The following is a 19406-nucleotide window of genomic DNA, read 5'->3' on the forward strand; positions in this document are numbered from 1 at the left end:
TAGCCTCAGCAATTTAGCAAGGCTCTAAGCAATTTGCTGAGACCCTGTCTCAAAACAAAAAATAAAAAGAACTGGGGGATAGGGCTGGGGATATAGCTTAGTTGGTAGAGTGCATACACATGGCCCTGGGTTCAATCCCCAGCACCACACACACACACACACACAAAAAAAAAAAAAGATTGGAGGTACATATCTCAGTGGTAAAGCACCCCTGGGTTCAATCCTTAGTACAAAAGATTAGCTGGTCTATGTTAGAAGAGTGTTGGGGATACTGAGGCACTGGAGGCTGAGGACTGGCCAGGGAATGTTACATGTCAGTGCCAAAACTATGTAGAGGAAGCCTCCCTTCCCAGACTTAAGTCGCCTCCATGCCCTTTCTACTGCCTGAAGCCTCTTGCAGGAGTGAGGGCTGGGCAGTTCATTCATCTTCAAAGATATGAATGGTTGTCTGAGCAACAGGCAGTGTCTAACATACAAGGGAAATGCATATTCAAATAAGCAGGACCACTGGCTACTCTAATAGTGACTTGAGGAGTAATGGTCACTCTGGGATCCAGGTAGTCAACAGGAGATCATACAGAAACTATGAGAATGCAGAAGGGAAGAATAGTTTATGAGGCCAGGGACTATGCAAATGCAAATGTGAGCCAAGCAGAGGAGAGGGGACTCTACAGGGAGCTCTTAGCTCTCCAGTATTTTCTTTGGAGAGCCTGAGATAGGAATGACATCACAGTGAGAGCATGAGCTCCATTTCCTGGGCAGCTGGTCTACCAGGCTGTCTACTAATGACCACATACATATTCCTTAGTAGGACTGAGTCTCAGAGTTGTCAACCTGGATTTAAGACCCCATGTCCACAAAACACAACCTTCTCTACTAAGCTGTGATTGAGTCAGCAGTGGGGCTAGCTGGACCAAACCATACCTGCAGGCATGGTTCTGGCAAAGACAAAGTTAGAGGCACTACAGCCCAGCTTCTCAGCCTCATGATTACAGCTGTGAATATCAATGCGGTACAAAGTAAAAGGCCGGAGGTTAGAGATGACAGTTCTCTCCTTGTTATCCACTCTGCTCTCAAAGAAAGGGTACTCTGTCTCAAGTTCTTCTGGATCTGTCATATTGTAGGTGTCCATCACTGTGGTGTTCCTGCTTCGGCTGGACATGGTGGTGTTGGCCACTTGCATGACATCTCTCCGCTTCCTTTCAGGTCTGCAAGGAAGAGAGAAGCTTGGCTTATAAGTGTTTCTGCCTCTTTTGTCTTTTCTTTGACTAGAGTAAGAAAGAATATCAGAAAAGAAAAATCTAACCCTTGTAACAAAAGGAACTACTTAACCCCTTTGGGTAAGAACCAACAAATAACATGGGGATTTCCTTATTTATCTTGCTTTCTCAACTCTACCCCTCAGGAACAGCACATATGCTTCTTACTAAATCCCAGAGCCACCCTGAGCTAGGCAGTATCTTCACTGTTTGATCAGTGCCATCTGGTCACAGACCTTGTGGTTAAATATGTAGGGGTCAAATCTACTAGTTGCACTAAGATTTATGAGGGGAGAGGTGATGTGGTTGCTCAGGCCTCAGCTAGATGGGGCAGAAGGAATTCAAAGGCCTGTAATAGTGGCTTCTTTGGTTCCCTCTGAAATAAAATAAAGATGCCACGATTTGAGCAGTAAGCAAGTGCTTGAACTCCAGGATCCTTTCTTGGGAGAATCCTGCTAATTGAAAATGCTACCCTAGCTGGGAGCAGTGGCACACACCTATAATCCCAATGGCTCAGGAGGTTGAGGCAGGAGGATCAAAAGTTCAAATCCAGCCTCAGCAACTTGGTGAGACCCTAAGTAACTCAATAAGACCCTGTCCCTAAATAAAATATAAATAAGGGTAGGGACTTGGCTCAGTGGTTAAGTACCCCTAGGTTCAATCCCCAGTACCAAAACAAAACAAACAAAAACAAACAAAAGAAAAAGAAAGTCCCACCCTAAATCCCTGGTGCAGGCCTTACTCCTGTAAATCTCTGGAGCCCAGCTTTGCCTCCCTCTCAGCAGTGGGCCTTGTGGCCTCCTCAAGACTCAGCCTTTGTCACAGATTTGAGTAGGGCTTGAAACAGAAACAACAACAACAACAACAAAGAAAAAGGGAATGCATAAAATCCTCAGGGAAGAACAATAATACCCAAAAGGGCAGATGAAGGTGTGACTCTCCAATTGATGTTTTGATGGGCTCTAGAAAAAGGGGCTTCCCTCAGAAACCTTAAAAACAGGCTCCTTGGGCTGGAGGTATAGCTCAGTGGGTAGAGTGCTTGCCTTGCATGCACAAGCCCTGGGTTCAATCCACAGCACCACCAAAAAAAAACAACAAAAAAAAAAACAAACTAAACAAACAAACAAACAACAACAAAAACCAGCCTCCTAACTTTTAAAGGAACCAAGAAAACTGAACAGCATGAGAGGAACATCCAGACAGCACACCAACCACCCTTAGGTTAGCCATGCACCATGAAGGAAATAGGGTATGAGGCTACTGGCTGGCTGCTTGTCTTATGAATGGGCAAAGGGTAGCTGGGAGCAAATGAAATAAACCTTGCCTGGTAAGAAAAGTAAGAGTTAAAAAAAAATGAGAAAGCTCAGAATATAGGAAGCTTGTCAGCCTCATGTATGAGGGAGAGCAGTAGCAGGGAAAAAAGTTCACCCAGGGAAGAAGGCATCCCGGAAGATATGTGAAAGTTCAGTGGATGCCTCACAAGCCTCTTTCTGGTCCCTAGGCCTAAATCTGGAAGGTAGGAGGCCAGGAGAAAAGACCATGGGTTCCCTTGTCTGCTCAGCCCATGGATTTTTCAGCAGAACACATGGTTTTTCTTTGTATAGTGATACTTGGACACCATTAAAGGCAGAAACCACCCAATAGTTAAGCTCATTCCAAAAGGTTGCAACCTACAATATCAGGGGCATGTGAATTTGTTTTTATAATGCTGGGGAAGGAAGGATTAGGGTTAATGAAGTTAATAACTCACCATTCTTGCATTGTGCAAAAACAACCAACCAACCACCTACCTTCTTGGAAGGAAAGGACACAAGAAACAACATTTATTGCTAGGGAGATCTTTTTCAACACATTACCAACAAATTTTCTGCCCTTACTTGAAAACCAACACAACACACACTTAAGTTTACAAGTAAGAAGCTGCTTAGATTTGATCTACTGCAAAAATGGTTCTGGTCTATGCCCTCCCCCAGCCACTCCTGTTGAAATGGTATTACACCATTTAAGTACTTAACAGTTTACTTATTTATAAACACCACACTTTTGGAGACCACATAGCTACTGCTATGGACTTCAAGTCAGGGGTTGAGGGAGGTAGGCAACAAAGAACATTAGCAGGAAGGTACAGGCTCAGGTAAGCAAAATGGCCCATACATAATTCTTTGTCATAGCTACATTCCAATGGCATGACCAATAAGAAATACTGCCAACTTTCCTCACTCTATTCCATGATGCAACTTACTCCTATTGGAAAACATTTATTTCTCAACATCTGTGTTTTAGTTAGATAAAGCAAACTAAGTATTTGAAAATTAAAGATGGTGGTAAAGGAAAGGTGTTTACCACCCAACACTGACTTCAGAAGGAAACTTGACAAACTCTACCTTCCATTCTATTTCAAACACAAAGGACACATGGGACCATGTGGAAGGGACTGTATTTGACTTATTTGATTTTAGCTCCCAAATAAATTGTTCTTAGAATGGATTGAAAGGAATCAAAAGTTTTTGGTACAGCTGTAAAAACAAGAAATGAGACTTGGTGATTCAGTTATTCTGTCATTTGAATACCTCTTTATGTGAATCTTCTCAGAACTTACATGAATATCAGATTTATGCCTCATTATGAGGCAAAAACCAATGAAAATTCTTACAAATTGTGGCCTCTTAGCATGGACAAAACATGGGTATTCTTCCCATGAAAAGAGAGAACTAAGTTGGACTTATTTTGGGAGAGAGAGTCATGCTATGGGATGTGGCACAGAGGAAACTTATTTTAAACCCAACAATATAAATGCTTTGCATTCCTCTATTGTGATGTATGTAAGAAATAATAAACAAATAAATAATTAAAATAAATAAATAAATGATTTGCATTAATAACATCTGTGTCAATATGTGTCAATTTAATGACCACCTTCACACCACTTAGTCTGGTGTTCTACCTCTGATGACAAAAAAGATATTGTCTTGTGACTATAATTGAAAGCCAGGGGCCTTTCAGCAAAACCTTTGCATTATTATGGTTTGTCCACTGAGAGTTCTTGTATCGGAAGCTTAGTCCTCAGTAAGGTCGTATAAGACGTGGTGGAATCTTTAAGAGGCAGGCCTATTGTGAAATAATTAGGTCACTGAGGGCACTGCTCTCAGAAGGGATTAATGCTGGTCTCAAGGAGTAAATTAGCTGTTTTTGCAAAAGTGAGTTGTTAAAAAGGAGCAAGGCCAACTGCTGAATCTTTCTGGCATCTTGCTAACTTTTGCTCTCTCCTCTAAAACTGAGCCTCAGGTATTTTATTACAGTAACAGAAAATGGACTAGTAACACTTTCTAAATCCTTAAAAATCTAAACTTTTGGAAAAGTAGATTGGATAATAAATGCATCAGTATAACCAATAGCCTCTGATGGTAAACACACAGACAACTTCTTGGGGCCAGGTATGTAGATCAGAGGTAGAGTGTTGTCTAGTATATGTAAGATCCTGTGTTTGATCACCAGCACCACAAAACAAAACAAAACAAAAAAACAAAAACCACAAACAAATAAACATACTTCCTGCCCAACCTGCTTGAGACATTCTATATTCATCCAACCTCCAACCTTACAGCAACAGTGACTGCCAACAGCTGAGCCTCTGCTGGCCCAGGTGGAGTGGATCATGAGGAAGATGCAGGGCAAGAAAGAGCTTTTGTTTATGAGAAAGCATGCCAAGACCCAGATTCTAAATTAGTTAGGATGTCAGAGGGGTCACCAAGCCTCACTAAGTTCTGGTTTCAGACATCTCTTAGCTTTTTCCAGTCCTTAAGCTTTTAGATTCTAGGAATCACACACGGTACACAGATATCATGGATAAGAAATAGCAATGCACACTAAAATACAAGGATGACACTAAAATAGCAGCCCTATAATCTGTCAGCCAAAAGGAGCTCTCCCAGTGGGGGGGTGGGAGGGCTGGTGGTAGCCTCCTGGGCCCTCATTGCTCCAGAGGCTTTAAGTGAGAGACAGAAGGGAAGGGATGGGAAGAAAGCCACCAAACAGTGAGGATTTTCATTCTCAAAAGGAAGTAGTACCTCCAATTCCAAAAGGTCTTTATTTCCTACTTTACTGATTCTTCAAAGTAAGATGGCTATCTCTGACCATTTCATAAGTATCATGAAAGTCACTTGACAGAAAAAAAAATCACTTTAAAATCCATTTGTTGTTACAACTGAAGACAGTCTTTAAGGGCAAAGTAAACATGGAATAAAGTGCAGCTTCAAGCTTCCAAGGTCTCAGGGGAAGAGAAAAGGCCAGGCAGAGTGTTGATAGCTAGGGCATCCTGGGGACAGGCATTGACACCTTGGAGACACACTGCTGGTCCGAATCCAGCTTTCTGCCCAGTTTTCAGATATGAGGCTATTTCTGAATTCTGCACTATAATCTTCAGGAAGAAGATTATAAAGGGAGTCAAGAACCTCCACTCCAAGTCTTTTCTCAGACATTACCAGCCAACTCTGCTGAGGTTTCCTCCAGTTCTTAAAAACCATTTAATTCACTTTTTGATAAAGTATTAAAATTAGAAAGCATATCTATAGTATAAACTTTTGCCATTATAACTATTTACCTGTGTAATTTAGTAGCATTAATTGCATTCATTAGAGTTATACAATCATCACCATTTTTGCAAAAAAATTCTCACCAACCCAAACAGAAACTCCACCCATTTCAAGATAATTCCCCCAATGCCCTCATCACCTTACTCTATGCTCCTAGTAAATTCTAACCTACTATACACTTGCTTAATCTGTATATTTCATATGCATGGAACCATATAGTATTTATTCTTTTGTGTCTGGCTTTATTGGGATGTCATTTGCAGGATTCATGCATGTTGTATCATGTATCAGAATTTCCTCCCTTTTCATGGCTGAATCCTAGTCCATCTGTTTGTACCACATATGTTTATCCATTCATCTGCTGACGGACAATGAGTTGTTTCTAGCTTTTGTCTACTATTAATAGTACTGCTACAGAAAATGTCTATTCCTCCACTTCTGTTCCCAATTCAAAGAAACCAAGGCCTAGAGCACAGGAGCAGAGTGACTCCTTGAAGCAGGGTATCTGTTACTTTGAATGACTATGTTCTATGCTGCTTCCCAGCCTGGGGCACCTGGTTATGTTCTGAAGTTGGTTTGACTCTGACTTTCCCCCTCTTGCTTCAAACCTTCTCTGCCAGCATTGGGGAGAAATGGAAAGGACAGAGATGAGCCCAGATCCTGGCTTTTCCTCTAGCTGATTTCCATGAGTGTGTACAAGTGACTGGAGACCTCTGAGCCTCATCTCTCAGTATCTGTGTGGGGGACCCCACCTACTGTCTGCAGGAGGCTGTATGGGTGAGGTAGCACCCATCATACCTGCAGTGCCTAACAACAGGAGCCCCAGTCCCCTTCCTTTTAGGACTAACCACTTTCCACAGAAGCTCCACTTACTTGACTAAGCCAATGTCACCTTCCATTGTTCCCTCTCAGTGGCCTCCTGTGTCATATCCCACACTACCAAGTAAAGACAAAAGCAACAGAATCTGCTCAAGCATCACCATCCTCTAGGGATGTTTTCAAATGGTACAGGTACCTGGGCACAAAGATGGAGTTATGCAGGAAATTCTCAAAGACTTTGCGGTATTCAGCCTCCTCCTTCTCAGCTTGCTTCTCAGCTTCAGTTTTAGGGCAAGCACAGCAAGGCCCTTTCTCACCACCACACACTTCAGTCTTGGGATTCTCTGTTACCTCTTCGACATCAATGGTGCCATCAGCATACTTCCTGATGGGGATTTTGTCTTCCAGGAAAAGAGAAGTGAAAGGGAGAATAGGAATGAAAGCCAAGTATAACTGGCTTGTAAGGAGAAAGAATAGCTATCAGCACCTTTAATCAAGAAAGTGCTGGTTTCTAATGTAGGGAAATTACACTATTACCTGGTTGGTGTATTATTGGGCTCAGATACGTTCAGACAATGGGCATGAACAGGTGCACCTCCCAACTGGGCCACTGCTGGCAACCTTACCTTTGGAACAGTAATTATGTCGGTACAGGTAGCCGTCCTGAGGCTGCCGCTGCCATCTCACAATGTAGTAACTCAGGTTACCGTTGGGCAGAGATGGGGGGTTCCATTTCACAATCAGCTGAGAAGAGGAGTTCGATGCTGAAAGGACATCCAGGGGAATGGAAGGAACTAGAAAGGAGAACAAAAAACATTTCAGAAAATGAAATGAACCTAAGATGGAGGCTATCAGGTACTCACTGCAAACCAACAGGAACCTGCAAGTTTGACCTGCACCAGAAGATAGCAATGAACACTGAAATACAAAGAGAAAACAGAACACTGTTTTAAAAGAATATTAATTTAAATGCCAACATTTCCCTTTACAGCATTTATTTTTGGGTAATCTTTGTAAAAACAAACACTGCTGAGCTGCAAATGGGAAAGGTTGTGGGGGCAAAACCAGGGTTAGAACAGATGACAAAATCTACAGTCAATTCAAACACTTGATCTTTCTCATTTATTACAACTGCCATTCTCCAAAATGTTTAACTCTGGCAATTTTAACAAATGGTAAAAGTGACTGATTCGAATTTCATCTGAAATTTTGAATCTCTGATAAAAATGGCAAGAATCCCAAATGAAAGGTGGCAGTAGAATGGGGGCTGCAGACCATGTGTGAGAGTGTGTGAGTGCATGTGAGCATGCACCTGTGTGAGAGGGGTCAAAGGGACAGATGAGACCAAGAGCATGGAAATCCACCAATCCTGCAGTCATGCTTCAGTGGAACGATGAGACGTGACTCTGAAAAGCAGCCTAAAAATCAAACACGTTAAGCCCTGATTTTAAGCCAAGGATTCTGTGGGCAGCAAAATAATACCGATTTCAGGCAAAGCATAATAATCCAATCAACCTTTACTTACTACTGACAACCTAACCCAAATCCAGAACTAACTTATGCAAATAGGGAAAACTTATCCCAGGGCCAATAAAATCTTGTTCTCATAAGGTTCACAAAAAAGCACCAATTTCAATGATTTTTCCAAGGTGCAAAAGATATATAAAATACACAAAGATCCAACACCTTTAAGGAATGCTTCTTTGGGAAAAGGTAGGATTAATGCTATTTTTTTAAAGAAAACAAAACCACTTGATGCTCAGCCAATTTAGGGTTTCCAAAAACAAGTATTTCAAAAACAAACAGCTTATTGTTAGACATTACAATGACAGGTGCCACCAAAAAGCAAAGAGAGAGGACCAAGTCATTATTTATCTCTACCACTCATAAGGACAGGGGCCAAAATGGAGTAAGCTGAGTCAATCTGTACAGGGCTTGGTTTTCTATCTTTGAGGAAAAGAAACAGGTTTCTTAAGAATTTGCTGTAACAGTTGGGTGTGGTGGTGCACACCTGTGACTCCAGTTCCTTGGGACACTGAGGCTAGAGTGTTCAAAGTTCAAGGCCAGCCGGGCAATTTAGGACCAGAAAACATCAGTGGTAGTTCAGTGGTCAAGTAAGTCCAATGGGTTCAATCTCCAGTACTGCTTAAAATTAATTTTTTTTTTTTTTTTTTTTTTTTTTTTTTTTTTGCTATACGAAGGAGAATTTTATATTTCTTTCTCAAACTAGTTATAGCGTTTTACTGGGAAGGGTTTCTTCCAAATGTTAAGAGGAAAACTTATTCTGGTGCATTTGAACTTCTGCTGTATGAAGGCTTGCCTAGGGTTAGAAGCCTATGCCAACTTTATCTCTATAAACTCTTTAGGGTCAGTGACATTACTGTGACCACTTACAGGGTCACTGAAATGGGGCAGGGGAAAGGAGGGGCAACCAGGCATGCACAAACAAAAGGTTTTCCCCACCTACTTTTTCTTCTCACCCTTTCTGCCATTTAAACTTATTCTGTGTTAGGTTTATGAGTATTAAAAAAATACCTTGCTCTTTATAAGAGCAGTCATTATCAAAAAATGCTTCTCAGTGCTGTAACTATTATCCCCAACCTCCCACAAATTCATATGTGGAAATACTATTCCCCTGCAGATGGCATTAGAAGATGGGGCCTTTGGGAGGTGATTAAATCACAAGAGTGGAGTCTAGTAAATGGAATTACTGCTCTTACAAAGAGGACATCAGAGGTCCCCTTGCCCATTCTTTCTGTAATGTAAGGACACAGCAAAAAGACAGCTTTCTATAAACCAAGAAGTCGGCCCTCTCCAGATACCAAAGGTGCGCGTGTCTTTATCTTGGACTTTCAGCCTCCAGAACTGTTGAGAGATAAATTTCTGTTGTTTATAAGTCACCCAGGCTATGATATATTTATTATAGCAGGCAGTGTCTTTAAAAATGAAGGGTAGGGCTGGGGATGTGGCTCAAGCGGTAGTGCGCTCGCCTGGCATGTATGTGGCCTGGGTTCGATCCTCAGCACCACATACAAACAAAGATGTTGTGTCCACCGAAAACTAAAAAATAAATATTAATTCTCTCTCTCTCTCTCTCTCTCTCTTTAAAAAAAAATGAAGGGTAGCTCTCTACTTCTAAATTAGTCTTTATATACTTGGAAAATACAAATATATACAAATGTTGCTTTTGTTGTTTCCAGATTATGGAGTTGAGAAATGAAGTGCTTTAGAATATGAAGACGAAGGAGAAACATCTTCAGTCAATTATCATATACCCATGAAAAAGTAGGTCTTAAGTTTTGGGGTTTTGTCCATTTCTTAGGAACACTAGTGATTATAAAAATGGAAAACCAATGAGCCACAAGAGGTTAGTGGTACACAGATCAATCAGCATGGCTTCAGTTCCCAGAGGTTTAAGCATCAAAATAAACAAAAAAGGCAGCCACAAGGGGCTATTTCCTGGTGGGGCCTTCCAAGGAAACTATCCCAGGACCCCGGAGGACCTGGGCTTATTGGCACAGAGCAGGTAGAGGATGAAAGGTTGCACCAAGTCCAGAAACTGGCACAGGAGCCTCTAAGATATTAGCAGTGAGGAAAAAAATGTAATACAGTGTTACACGTTGACAAGAAAGACTATAGGTATATCTTATGACTGGCTCTACAACTATACCTTGTCTATCCAAGTACAACAGGTCATAAAGAGGCAGGAGATGGGGGTCTGTCTGGTTTGTAGATACCTGAAGCATTGGTACGAATGTACAAGATTTCACTCTTGGCCCCACGAATGTGGTCATTCTCCACCATGGTGAGGGTCACGGCCTTGACATAGACTGCGTATTGAGTCCAGGGCTTCAGCCCATGCAGTAAAATGCCAGGTTCCACATCTTTGTTGGGAGGGAGGTCCACGTCCACCATGTTCCAGCTATTGGAGCCACAGGCATCCTGCCCATCATATTCTGTAACATTTTTAAAGGGTCTGAAAGACAATCAACCAAGTGCAGAGAATATTTCAGGGCTCTGATGTCAATGCTCTCAAGAACCTTCCCCAAATGCTGAGTATGTAACACTTTCTATAGTGGGAATTCCAAATAAAAACTAATAATTATACTTGTACAGAAGAAACTGGTCTCTGGGTTCATCACAGTTATGTACTACAGAATGAGCACTCAGTCTCAGGAAGGGGGAAAGTACTATGTTACTGTGATTGAAGATGCTGCTCCTTAAGACATGCAAATACTATTTTTCTCTCTTCTGAATTGCAACATTTTTTCCATCATTAAGAAAAAACAAGCTCAGTCTTTTAATGCAAACATCAGATATTGATAAAGGATAACTTGGAGATAAAACTGACATTTCTACATTAAGAAAGAATTGCTTCTAAAATTTAAATTGTTCACAGCCCATTCTGATGCTTAAGTAATATCAGATTGTTTCAGAAACTAGCAAAAATTCATTCCTTAGTGAAATTACCAGCCGACACTACCAGTATTGGTAGGATCTTTAAAGAGAATGGAGTATTTTACATGGATGCATGACTGAATAGGGATTCTATATATATAAGATGAAAGTGCCTCTGGCCACTGGCTTCTGAAACAGACATTAACCTGCCTGCTGTCATGAGGGACTGTTATATATACAAACACTGAATGCCTAGTAATTCTGAGCTCCCTATTATTTGCTGGCTATACCAATTCCTAGGACCCCTAACTCCAGCAGAGAGAAGTGTGCCAGGTGCTGCCATTGCTGCTTGGCTCTTGGGAAGCCAAGCGTCTGGAAAAGAGATTTATGCTTTGAGATGGAACCTGGATAAGGAGATGATTGACTGGGGGAATCACTCAGATACAGAAAGCAAAGGAGAGAAGAAGGAGACCAAGGAGAGATTGCAATCTGTAAGAATAAGTGTTGGCTCAACAGGTAGGTGAATGCCATCTGTAACACAAGAAAAAGCCCCAGCACATTCTGGGAGAAGTCACAAAATGCTGAACATATGATGGTCAGTTTCTCTCCATTCTCCTTCCCTTTTTTTGAAGGGCTCATGACCTTGAGCAGAGAGACTGGAAGAGGCCCATGGATATAATGGATATAATGCCTGGAAAAAGACAAGGGAGCAGTCTAGGGTCATACTCCTGCAGGTTGTTCCTAGAGTAGGTGTTCATGGGCATCACATGTGCTCATCACAGTTTATGACAGTTTGGACTGACCCAATTCTCTGAAACACAAAGATTTTCCCCCTTTGGGTTGAACTTATTCAAACATCTCTAATAACCAATAAACAATGAAAAGCTCAAGCTGATACTTTCCTGTTTATGGCTGTCACCAACTAGAATCAATGTTGCCTGAGAGCTGAGGAGGATACATGAGGATGAAATTGAATATTTGGCTTGGTTCTGCATGGGGAACCCATTGGCTTCCTGTTCAGCCAAGGCATGCAATGACCAAAGGACTGACCATGCCCACTCCCAGCCCTGCCAAAAGAATGAAATCATGAAATGCAGAAACTCACGCCTCCTTGTAGTAAACAGTGAAGCTGATGAGATCCCTGTAGTCCGGGGGCCGGTACCGGTGCCAGGTTATGATAATGCGGTTCTTCCACGTGGTAGTGGATGTGAAATGTAGGACATCACTTTCACCTGGACACAGAGGTATCTCATGAGTGATAGAGATACATGCATCTCTGAAAAGATACCTGTCTGGGCACTATTCTTTTCCCTAAACCTGGTAGTACATACTAATTCTCTTTCTGGACTTTGTAGGTAGCTTTCTTATTTTCCACTGAGAATTTAGTATTTCACTATGTGGAACTCATATGAAGGTCCATTCCTTCATTTTAGTTTAGTTAGTTGCACTGGCCACATGCCCAGGAATTATGTGACCCTGTGTTTTTTAACCTGAGAGAAGGGCCACTTCAGTGAACAAGATGGCCTATCCTTTACACACTGGCTGCCAAAGGGGATTTGGTTAAGTGAGAGTAAACCTTTAAGCTGGAGCAAGTCTTTTTAGAGAGGATCACTTGTTCTGCTGGCATCTGCCTGCTTCTGTGCAATCAGCGAAGGCATGTACACTACCTCAGGTGAGCCACAGAAAGGAGATTTTCTTAAGTCTAAACTGGGTGTCAACCTTAAAGAACAATGAAACTCTTTGAAGGCCAGCTAGAGACCTGCATTAGATTAAGTACTGAAAAGAACTGTTGCCTTGGCAGGACTCTCTGTGCTCTGGAGGAGGTACACCTTGGCTGGTAGGGTGCAGCAAAAAAGCTGGCCCAAGCTTCTCTTGTTCTTTACACCAGATTCCAACTATAAAAAGAACCAGAGAGGACCGACAGCTACTACCCTGAAGGAAACATGAAAATCTCCAACCAGGTGTCCTTTGCCCTATGTTTGCCTGACTTTGCACACCACGGAGGTGGAGTACAGGGTTGGAAGGCAATAAGACACTACAAAGTCCTTGGGGTAAAATGTGCTCAACTGGGATGTGGGAAATGTTGCAGATTCTGTTGAAGTGTTATTTAGAGAGAAAACCCCGAATGTGTTTTTGAAGGAAAATAAATGGTTTCATACTCATGAGCTGACAGGTCAGGCTGCCTGGCTTTGAAAATGCTCTGATATATCCATTTGCCTATGGCCTAAACAGGGAGCAAGTCAGGGAGTTGGAGGGGAGGTGAAGGTGCTAGCTATAAACATACTCTCCACCTCTAGCTCACATCTCTTCCCTCTAAAACTCTGGCTATATGAGTATCTACCAGATAAATCCGAATACCTACAAAATAAGCTAGGACTAAATGCTAAATAATTTATAGATTCAGTTTTCTGTGTGTGTACATGCACGCAAATCACTCTCTAACATATAAATTACTATTTATTTCCTAACATTTTAAAGCTAAAGGCAGAGAGAAAGTAGCTCTTAAAATCCTATCAATCCAAAAAGAGCCACAATGCTTTTAAAGCAGTTTTCATATAGGTTAAAGGAGAAACATTCTGTGACATCCCAGGCCTAGGACCACACTTAAGAACAGCTGGTTTAACAGAAGCTGAGCTTCATATCTATGAGAGCATAAAGTGAAAATTGTATCACCAGAACAGTGTTATAATTATATTGTTCAAAATTTTAAAAGTATATGGACTCAAAGAAGCAGGCTCACTCCACCTTTTTGGTATTGGTGGGGGAAATGAGGCAGAGGTGAGTGAGAGCGAGCAGCCCAGGGCCCACAGTGGTTTTCTTGCAGTTGAGCTCCTTCTATCCCCAGGCCTCTGCCCTGATCCTTGGGAGAAGGGTAGAGCTGGCCTGCCCCAGGCTCAAGTGTGCTGGCTCTTCTTTGACAAAAACAACAACAACAACAAAAAAAACCAAACAACTTTGTCCTGGTGCAGAGAAAGACATTTCACTGTGTATTCAGTGATTACCCCTTCAGAACCTGAGTAATAACCTATTTATAAATGTTGAACGCACTGATGCAGATGCTCAGGAAAATGTATCAACGTGAATATATCAGCAATCTGCCCACTACTGACTGTGGCAGCAAGGTGCTAGTTAAGGTGGCCTGACAGCACCTCAAGAAAAATGAGAAGCAACAGGGGGATCAGGGATGGGTGGGGGTGGCTGCCCAGAAATACATATTCCTATTGGAAGAGGGGTCTTTGGTTATCAGGGCTGAAAGAGCCACTGTGGTTTGAATGTTGTCACTCACAGGAGGCTCTTTCTCCATTGTTTCTGGTGTTTATGTCTCCTTTGCTTTGGCGCCCTTTTGTCCCTGTTACTTCCTCCATGCGGTAAATTTCAGAAACACACAGTTTGGGATTGAAAGCGAAGTACATTTTCCCAGATTTGATGGTCAGGTTGCGGTGGTCCCAGTCCCATAGCTGCTGCAAGTTCTGGTTATCCAAGACATAGAAGGAATAGTTCCTGGAAGCACAGAAATCGACATTATTGTACCTGCTCATGTCCATGTTCCACCTCCAGCATGCTGGCCCCACCCAACACAGGTCCTCTTTACCATGTGTGTCATGTCATAACACATTTCCTTTACCAATAAGAGATTTACTTATTGATGCCATGTAAGAGCAGATAGCTGCTGTTAACAATGACAACAGCATGAGTCAAGGACAACATATCGAAATCAATAGGACACTAATTAATTTGATGACATCCGTTACCAACATATAAAGCTTCTCACATGGGAAAATGCTCCTCAGATCATTCCCTAAAAATGTCTTTGGTTATTTTTTCTCAGAACCAGGTGTGTACAATGCACTTGAAATCAGTCCATGGGAGAACAGACATGCTTCACTGCCCAACCAGAACAGCTTACATATTTGCTGCAAAATCTCCCATTATCCCTGAGAGTAAATCCTACCCATGCCCAATAAGCAGCACATGATGAGATGAGAGACAGGGGCTGGGGTAGGACCAACACTAGGTTGCTTCCTCCTCTACTTTCATTTTTTACCCAGAGAAGCCCTAGCTTCAATGCCTGGAGGTATGGGGGTGGAGAAATGTTTCTGAAAGGCAGTCCCCCACCCTGGGCCTCTCATTGATGCAGCAGGACTGTGTGTCCAACACAGTGGTTCTCTAAATTTGATGTGAACCAAGTTTACTTTTAGAGTGCAGGGCCCTCTGCAGAGATCTAACGTAGAGAATTGCCTCTCTAACATGAGCCTGGTGAACTCCAGCAAGATGCTGGAGGCCCAGAGCCCACCAGACTGGACATGGCTCCTCCTCCAATGCTCAAGTTGTCCACCAATGGGAAGATGTGGGGACAACCAGCAGGACCCTGGTGTCAGGAGAAACCCATGTCTGGGTGTGTGTGTGTGGGGAGGGGAACAGGTGAAAGCTTGAAGGTCTGAGGAAAGATCCCTATAATAGATCTTTCTCTTTTGTACCCCATCCCTCCTGTTATGGTTTGGATATGAGGTGTCCCCGAAAAGCTCATGTGTAAGACAATGCAAGAAGGTTCAGAAGAGAAATGATTGGGTTGTAAGAGTCTTAACCCAATCAGTGATTTAATCCCTGAAAGGGATTAACAGTGGTAACTGAAGTGGTATGGTGTGCCTGGAGAAGGGGAGAATTGGGGAGTGGCTTTGGTGTACATATGTGTATCTGGAAAGTGGACTCTCTGCTTCTTGCTCACCATGATGTGAGCTGCTTTTCTCCTTCAGTTCTCCTGCCATGTTGTTTAGTCTTACTTTGAGCCCTGAGGAATGGAGCCAGCCTTCTATGGTCTAAGATCTCTGAAACCGTGAGCCCTCTTCCTCCTCTCCAATTGTTCTTGTCAGATCCTTTAGTCACAGCAGCAAAAAAAGCTGACTAAAATATCTCCCCCTCAGGTAACTAGCAAGCAACACCATGGCTATCAGAGTCCTCTGTGTTGATGGGTCAGTTCCCTAAGGACCTTGAATCCTTCCTCTCTTCCTGTTGTGTCCAAGTCTCAGATTTCTTCAGGTTCTCTCAGAGCTTAGGAGTTAGGCAGTTCTTTGAGCTATTTCTGAGATCTACTCACAGACCAATAACAAACATGCAGAGAAAAGAACCTTGGCCCTCTCTCCAAAGCCAGGAATAACCAGGACAAAAGAGAACCTTGAAGTCCTCTCCTACCCTGGAGGCTGTGTCTATTAGGCACATCTCTGCACTTGCTGAGGGGCTGTATTATACGAAAACTAGGATCATCCTTTATTATACCAAAACCAGGACCTTGGCTCATCCTGATCCATCCTCAGCCTGAGTCTCATCTAGGGCAAAGCATGAATTATAATTACAATGCTGCCAAGCAGTCTTGAAATTTCCTTGAGAATTCTCAAGGGAGTTCATACCAGAAGGAAGTTCAGAGACAAAACCCAAGGACCAGAAATGCCATTAATGAGTTGAAGGGCCCCGAGGCAAGCCCTTTAGTGCTATTTGTAGTACTTTTTCTCACTTAGGAAGGGACATGAACAAGTGACATTTGAGCTCCTTGTTGACTTTTAAGAGTCCTAATGTCCAGAGGAGTTAGAGAGCTGAGATGGAGTCTGGCCCTCTAGCTTGAAGTCCTAGTCCTCTCTGAGCACTGGGCCCTCTGTGCACACAGGGTGTGTGTGTGTGTGTGTGTGTGTGTGTGTGTGTGTGTGTAGGGCCCTGTCATGCAGGGCTCAGTGAACCAGCAAGTAAGCCCAAAGTCAGCACCTCTGAAACCAGGCCAGGCATCTCACAGACCCATCTTTAATCCTGTGGGAACATCAATGGTCACCAAATGAGTGATAAACTCCTGCAAGTCAACATTTCTTCCCTTTCAGTAAGAGTTCTTTCCTTCACATATCTATGTGCTGGAAAAGAACCTAAGAACATTGTCCAAATAAATCTAGACTGCAATATAAGATCATGTGTCCTGGGGCTGTCCTGGGACTCAGCCTGATCAGATCTGCTGTCCTTGGGGGCAGAGCCCATCCACATCCACTATCTCAAGGCTGATTAGGGCATTCAGTACAATTATCCAACTGAAGAAGGGGTGCAGAGGTGGAAATAGGTTTGTCCTATCATAAGTCCATTCTTGCTCAAGGAATATTTCTAGCTCCAAAGGAGACTGCAGGGTCATTGTTAACCCTGATGGGTCTGGCTGCTCCAAGGTACCAGTGATAGTCACAGGTACAAAATCCCTTTATTGCTCTGAAGAAACCTACAGGCCAGGTGTAAGGACCAATTAATCAGGTCAAACTTCCATCTCAATCCAGGATGAGGATTCTTTCAGTAAACCAATTTTCCTAGCAAGAAATAGAACTGCACTGAAAATACCTTCTGAACAAAACATTCTTCTCCCCATGGGAGGAAACATGAATTATAAATCAGGAATTTGACAAATGAATGGCAGGCACACTGAAATTCCATGTATTTGATTAATCACTTTGAAAAGCAAGATTATCTTTTTACAGTAAACACAAACATTTTTTTACAATGTTGAGAAGGCTGGGAGCCAGGATACCAATATCAACAAAACTCAGGCATTATGAAGCTAAAGAAAAAGGAAAATAAAACCCTCATCAAAATAATAATCAAGCCATTCATGAGCTGCCTGTCAATACTGCTCTTGTTTTTCCATTCCCAGCTTGGGTCCCTGCTCCCCCCAAATTCCTAACATGATTAGGTGAAAATGAGGAGACACTACAAGGCAGAGACCTGTCTGTACATCTGCAACATATAAAAACACTGAAACTTTCATTGTTTCCTAAAGGAAATGAATATTTTAAAGGCAATTACTCAGTAAATGTGATTTCAAAATTGTTTCTAAGCTCACTGCCTTTACATTCATAGAATATTTTTAAAAGTTTTGTTATTTGTTTATTTAATTCCCACAGGCTCTGTGATGCCAAGGTTTTACTGCTATTGGTATCTTGGCTCTCAGACTATGATATTGCAAAAAAAAAAGAAAATTGTTTCTCTACTCAGATGGGTCCTGTCAGTCAATTGTAGACCAAGTGGGGTGGGTTGGGAGTGGTTGCTTATCACCTGGAGGGCATCTTTATGTCACCAGTATGGATATTCTAAATGCCTACCCAGCACATAGTACACATTCAATTGTGTCATCTGTGGCTACCATCTTGGAGTTGTCCTCCCTCTCAAGTGTCAGCACACCCCACGCACACTGCAGAAAGGGTGGGGAGCAAAGAAAGCACCAATGCTGGGGATCTGAGTGGTACTTGGGAGACAGCGCCAGGGAGAGGGTTCAGAGCATTCAGTATGGGAATATAAAGATCAGGTCTGAGCCTCATCTCCACTGCTTACTAAGTAACAACTCTGGGCAGTTTATTCAGCTTCTCCCAGGTTGGAGTTTCTCAGCTGCAAATGGGAGGTGTCTTCCCTGTTCTTTTCTGGCCCAGAGGCCAGTCGGAAGAATCAGATGAGCTAAATATAAAAGGATACTGTGAGCTTTGAATCACCTCACAAAGCTGTGGGATGACCTGTTCTGCTCTCTGAAGTGCCAAAGTCCCTCAGAACAAAGTCATAAAGAACAGGCAAGTCTTGCGCCTTGACACTCAGGGCTGAGCCTGAGGTCTGCAGCCTTTGGAGGTAGGAATGAACATTACACCCCTTTTAAGCCCTTGCTGACATATTGAAAGAAAATCTGCAAATACACATCTGACAATTCCTGTTCATTTCTCCGAGGAGAAACTGCTGCCTCCTGATAGCTGTCTCTAGAGGGCATCAGAACCCAGTGCACGGAACGATCACAGCACCAAGCAGTCTGCAATGATACAGGACTTGGCCTTTTCACAGATGCTCCCTCCAACCTATCTGCAGATGGCTGACCACATCCACTCTCACCAAAATCCAGTGTTTCACCACTCACGGGGGCTCAGCAAGAGTAGAAATGTGCCTACAGGTAGAACCAGACATCACATGGATAGTTAGAAAACATTTCTTCTTTGTTAGGTGTTTTCTTAAATACAGCTTCACTTAAATATAATAAGTGTATGATTTCATGAGCTATGGTCTAATCCTCAACACTTTCTAGTTTCAGAACATTTCCATCACTAAAAAGCTCCCTGGGGGGGGGCTGGGGTTGTGGCTCAGAGGTAGAGAGCTCACCTAGCCTATGCGAGGCACTGGGTTTGATCCTCGGCACCATATAAAAATAAATAAATAAAATAAAGGTATTGTATCCAATTACAACTAAGGAAAAAAATTAAAAAAAAAAACTCTTTGGTTCCAACTGGTGGTTAATCTCCACTCCTAGCCCCAGCCCACCATTATCTGATGTCTCCACTATCTTCGG

At 42.5% G+C, this 19406-nt stretch overlaps 1 protein-coding gene across 1 annotated transcript in view; it reads right to left on the reverse strand.

Annotated features, from left to right (window-relative positions):
• Positions 1-19406, reverse strand: part of Igf1r (insulin like growth factor 1 receptor) — a 300293-nt gene that overhangs the window by 35120 nt on the left and 245767 nt on the right. Inside the window, exons 6-11 of the mRNA XM_026394732.2 lie at positions 14355-14569; positions 12174-12300; positions 10408-10646; positions 7297-7464; positions 6867-7071; positions 925-1208 (exon numbers count right to left, since the gene is read on the reverse strand). Of these exons, the coding sequence (XP_026250517.1) occupies positions 925-1208; positions 6867-7071; positions 7297-7464; positions 10408-10646; positions 12174-12300; positions 14355-14569 (1238 nt within the window). The remainder of the gene's footprint in view (positions 1-924; positions 1209-6866; positions 7072-7296; positions 7465-10407; positions 10647-12173; positions 12301-14354; positions 14570-19406) is intronic.

The sequence above is a fragment of the Urocitellus parryii genome, chromosome 6 (genome assembly GCF_045843805.1).
Source record: "Urocitellus parryii isolate mUroPar1 chromosome 6, mUroPar1.hap1, whole genome shotgun sequence".
In the NCBI taxonomy this organism is placed as follows: domain Eukaryota; kingdom Metazoa; phylum Chordata; class Mammalia; order Rodentia; family Sciuridae; genus Urocitellus; species Urocitellus parryii.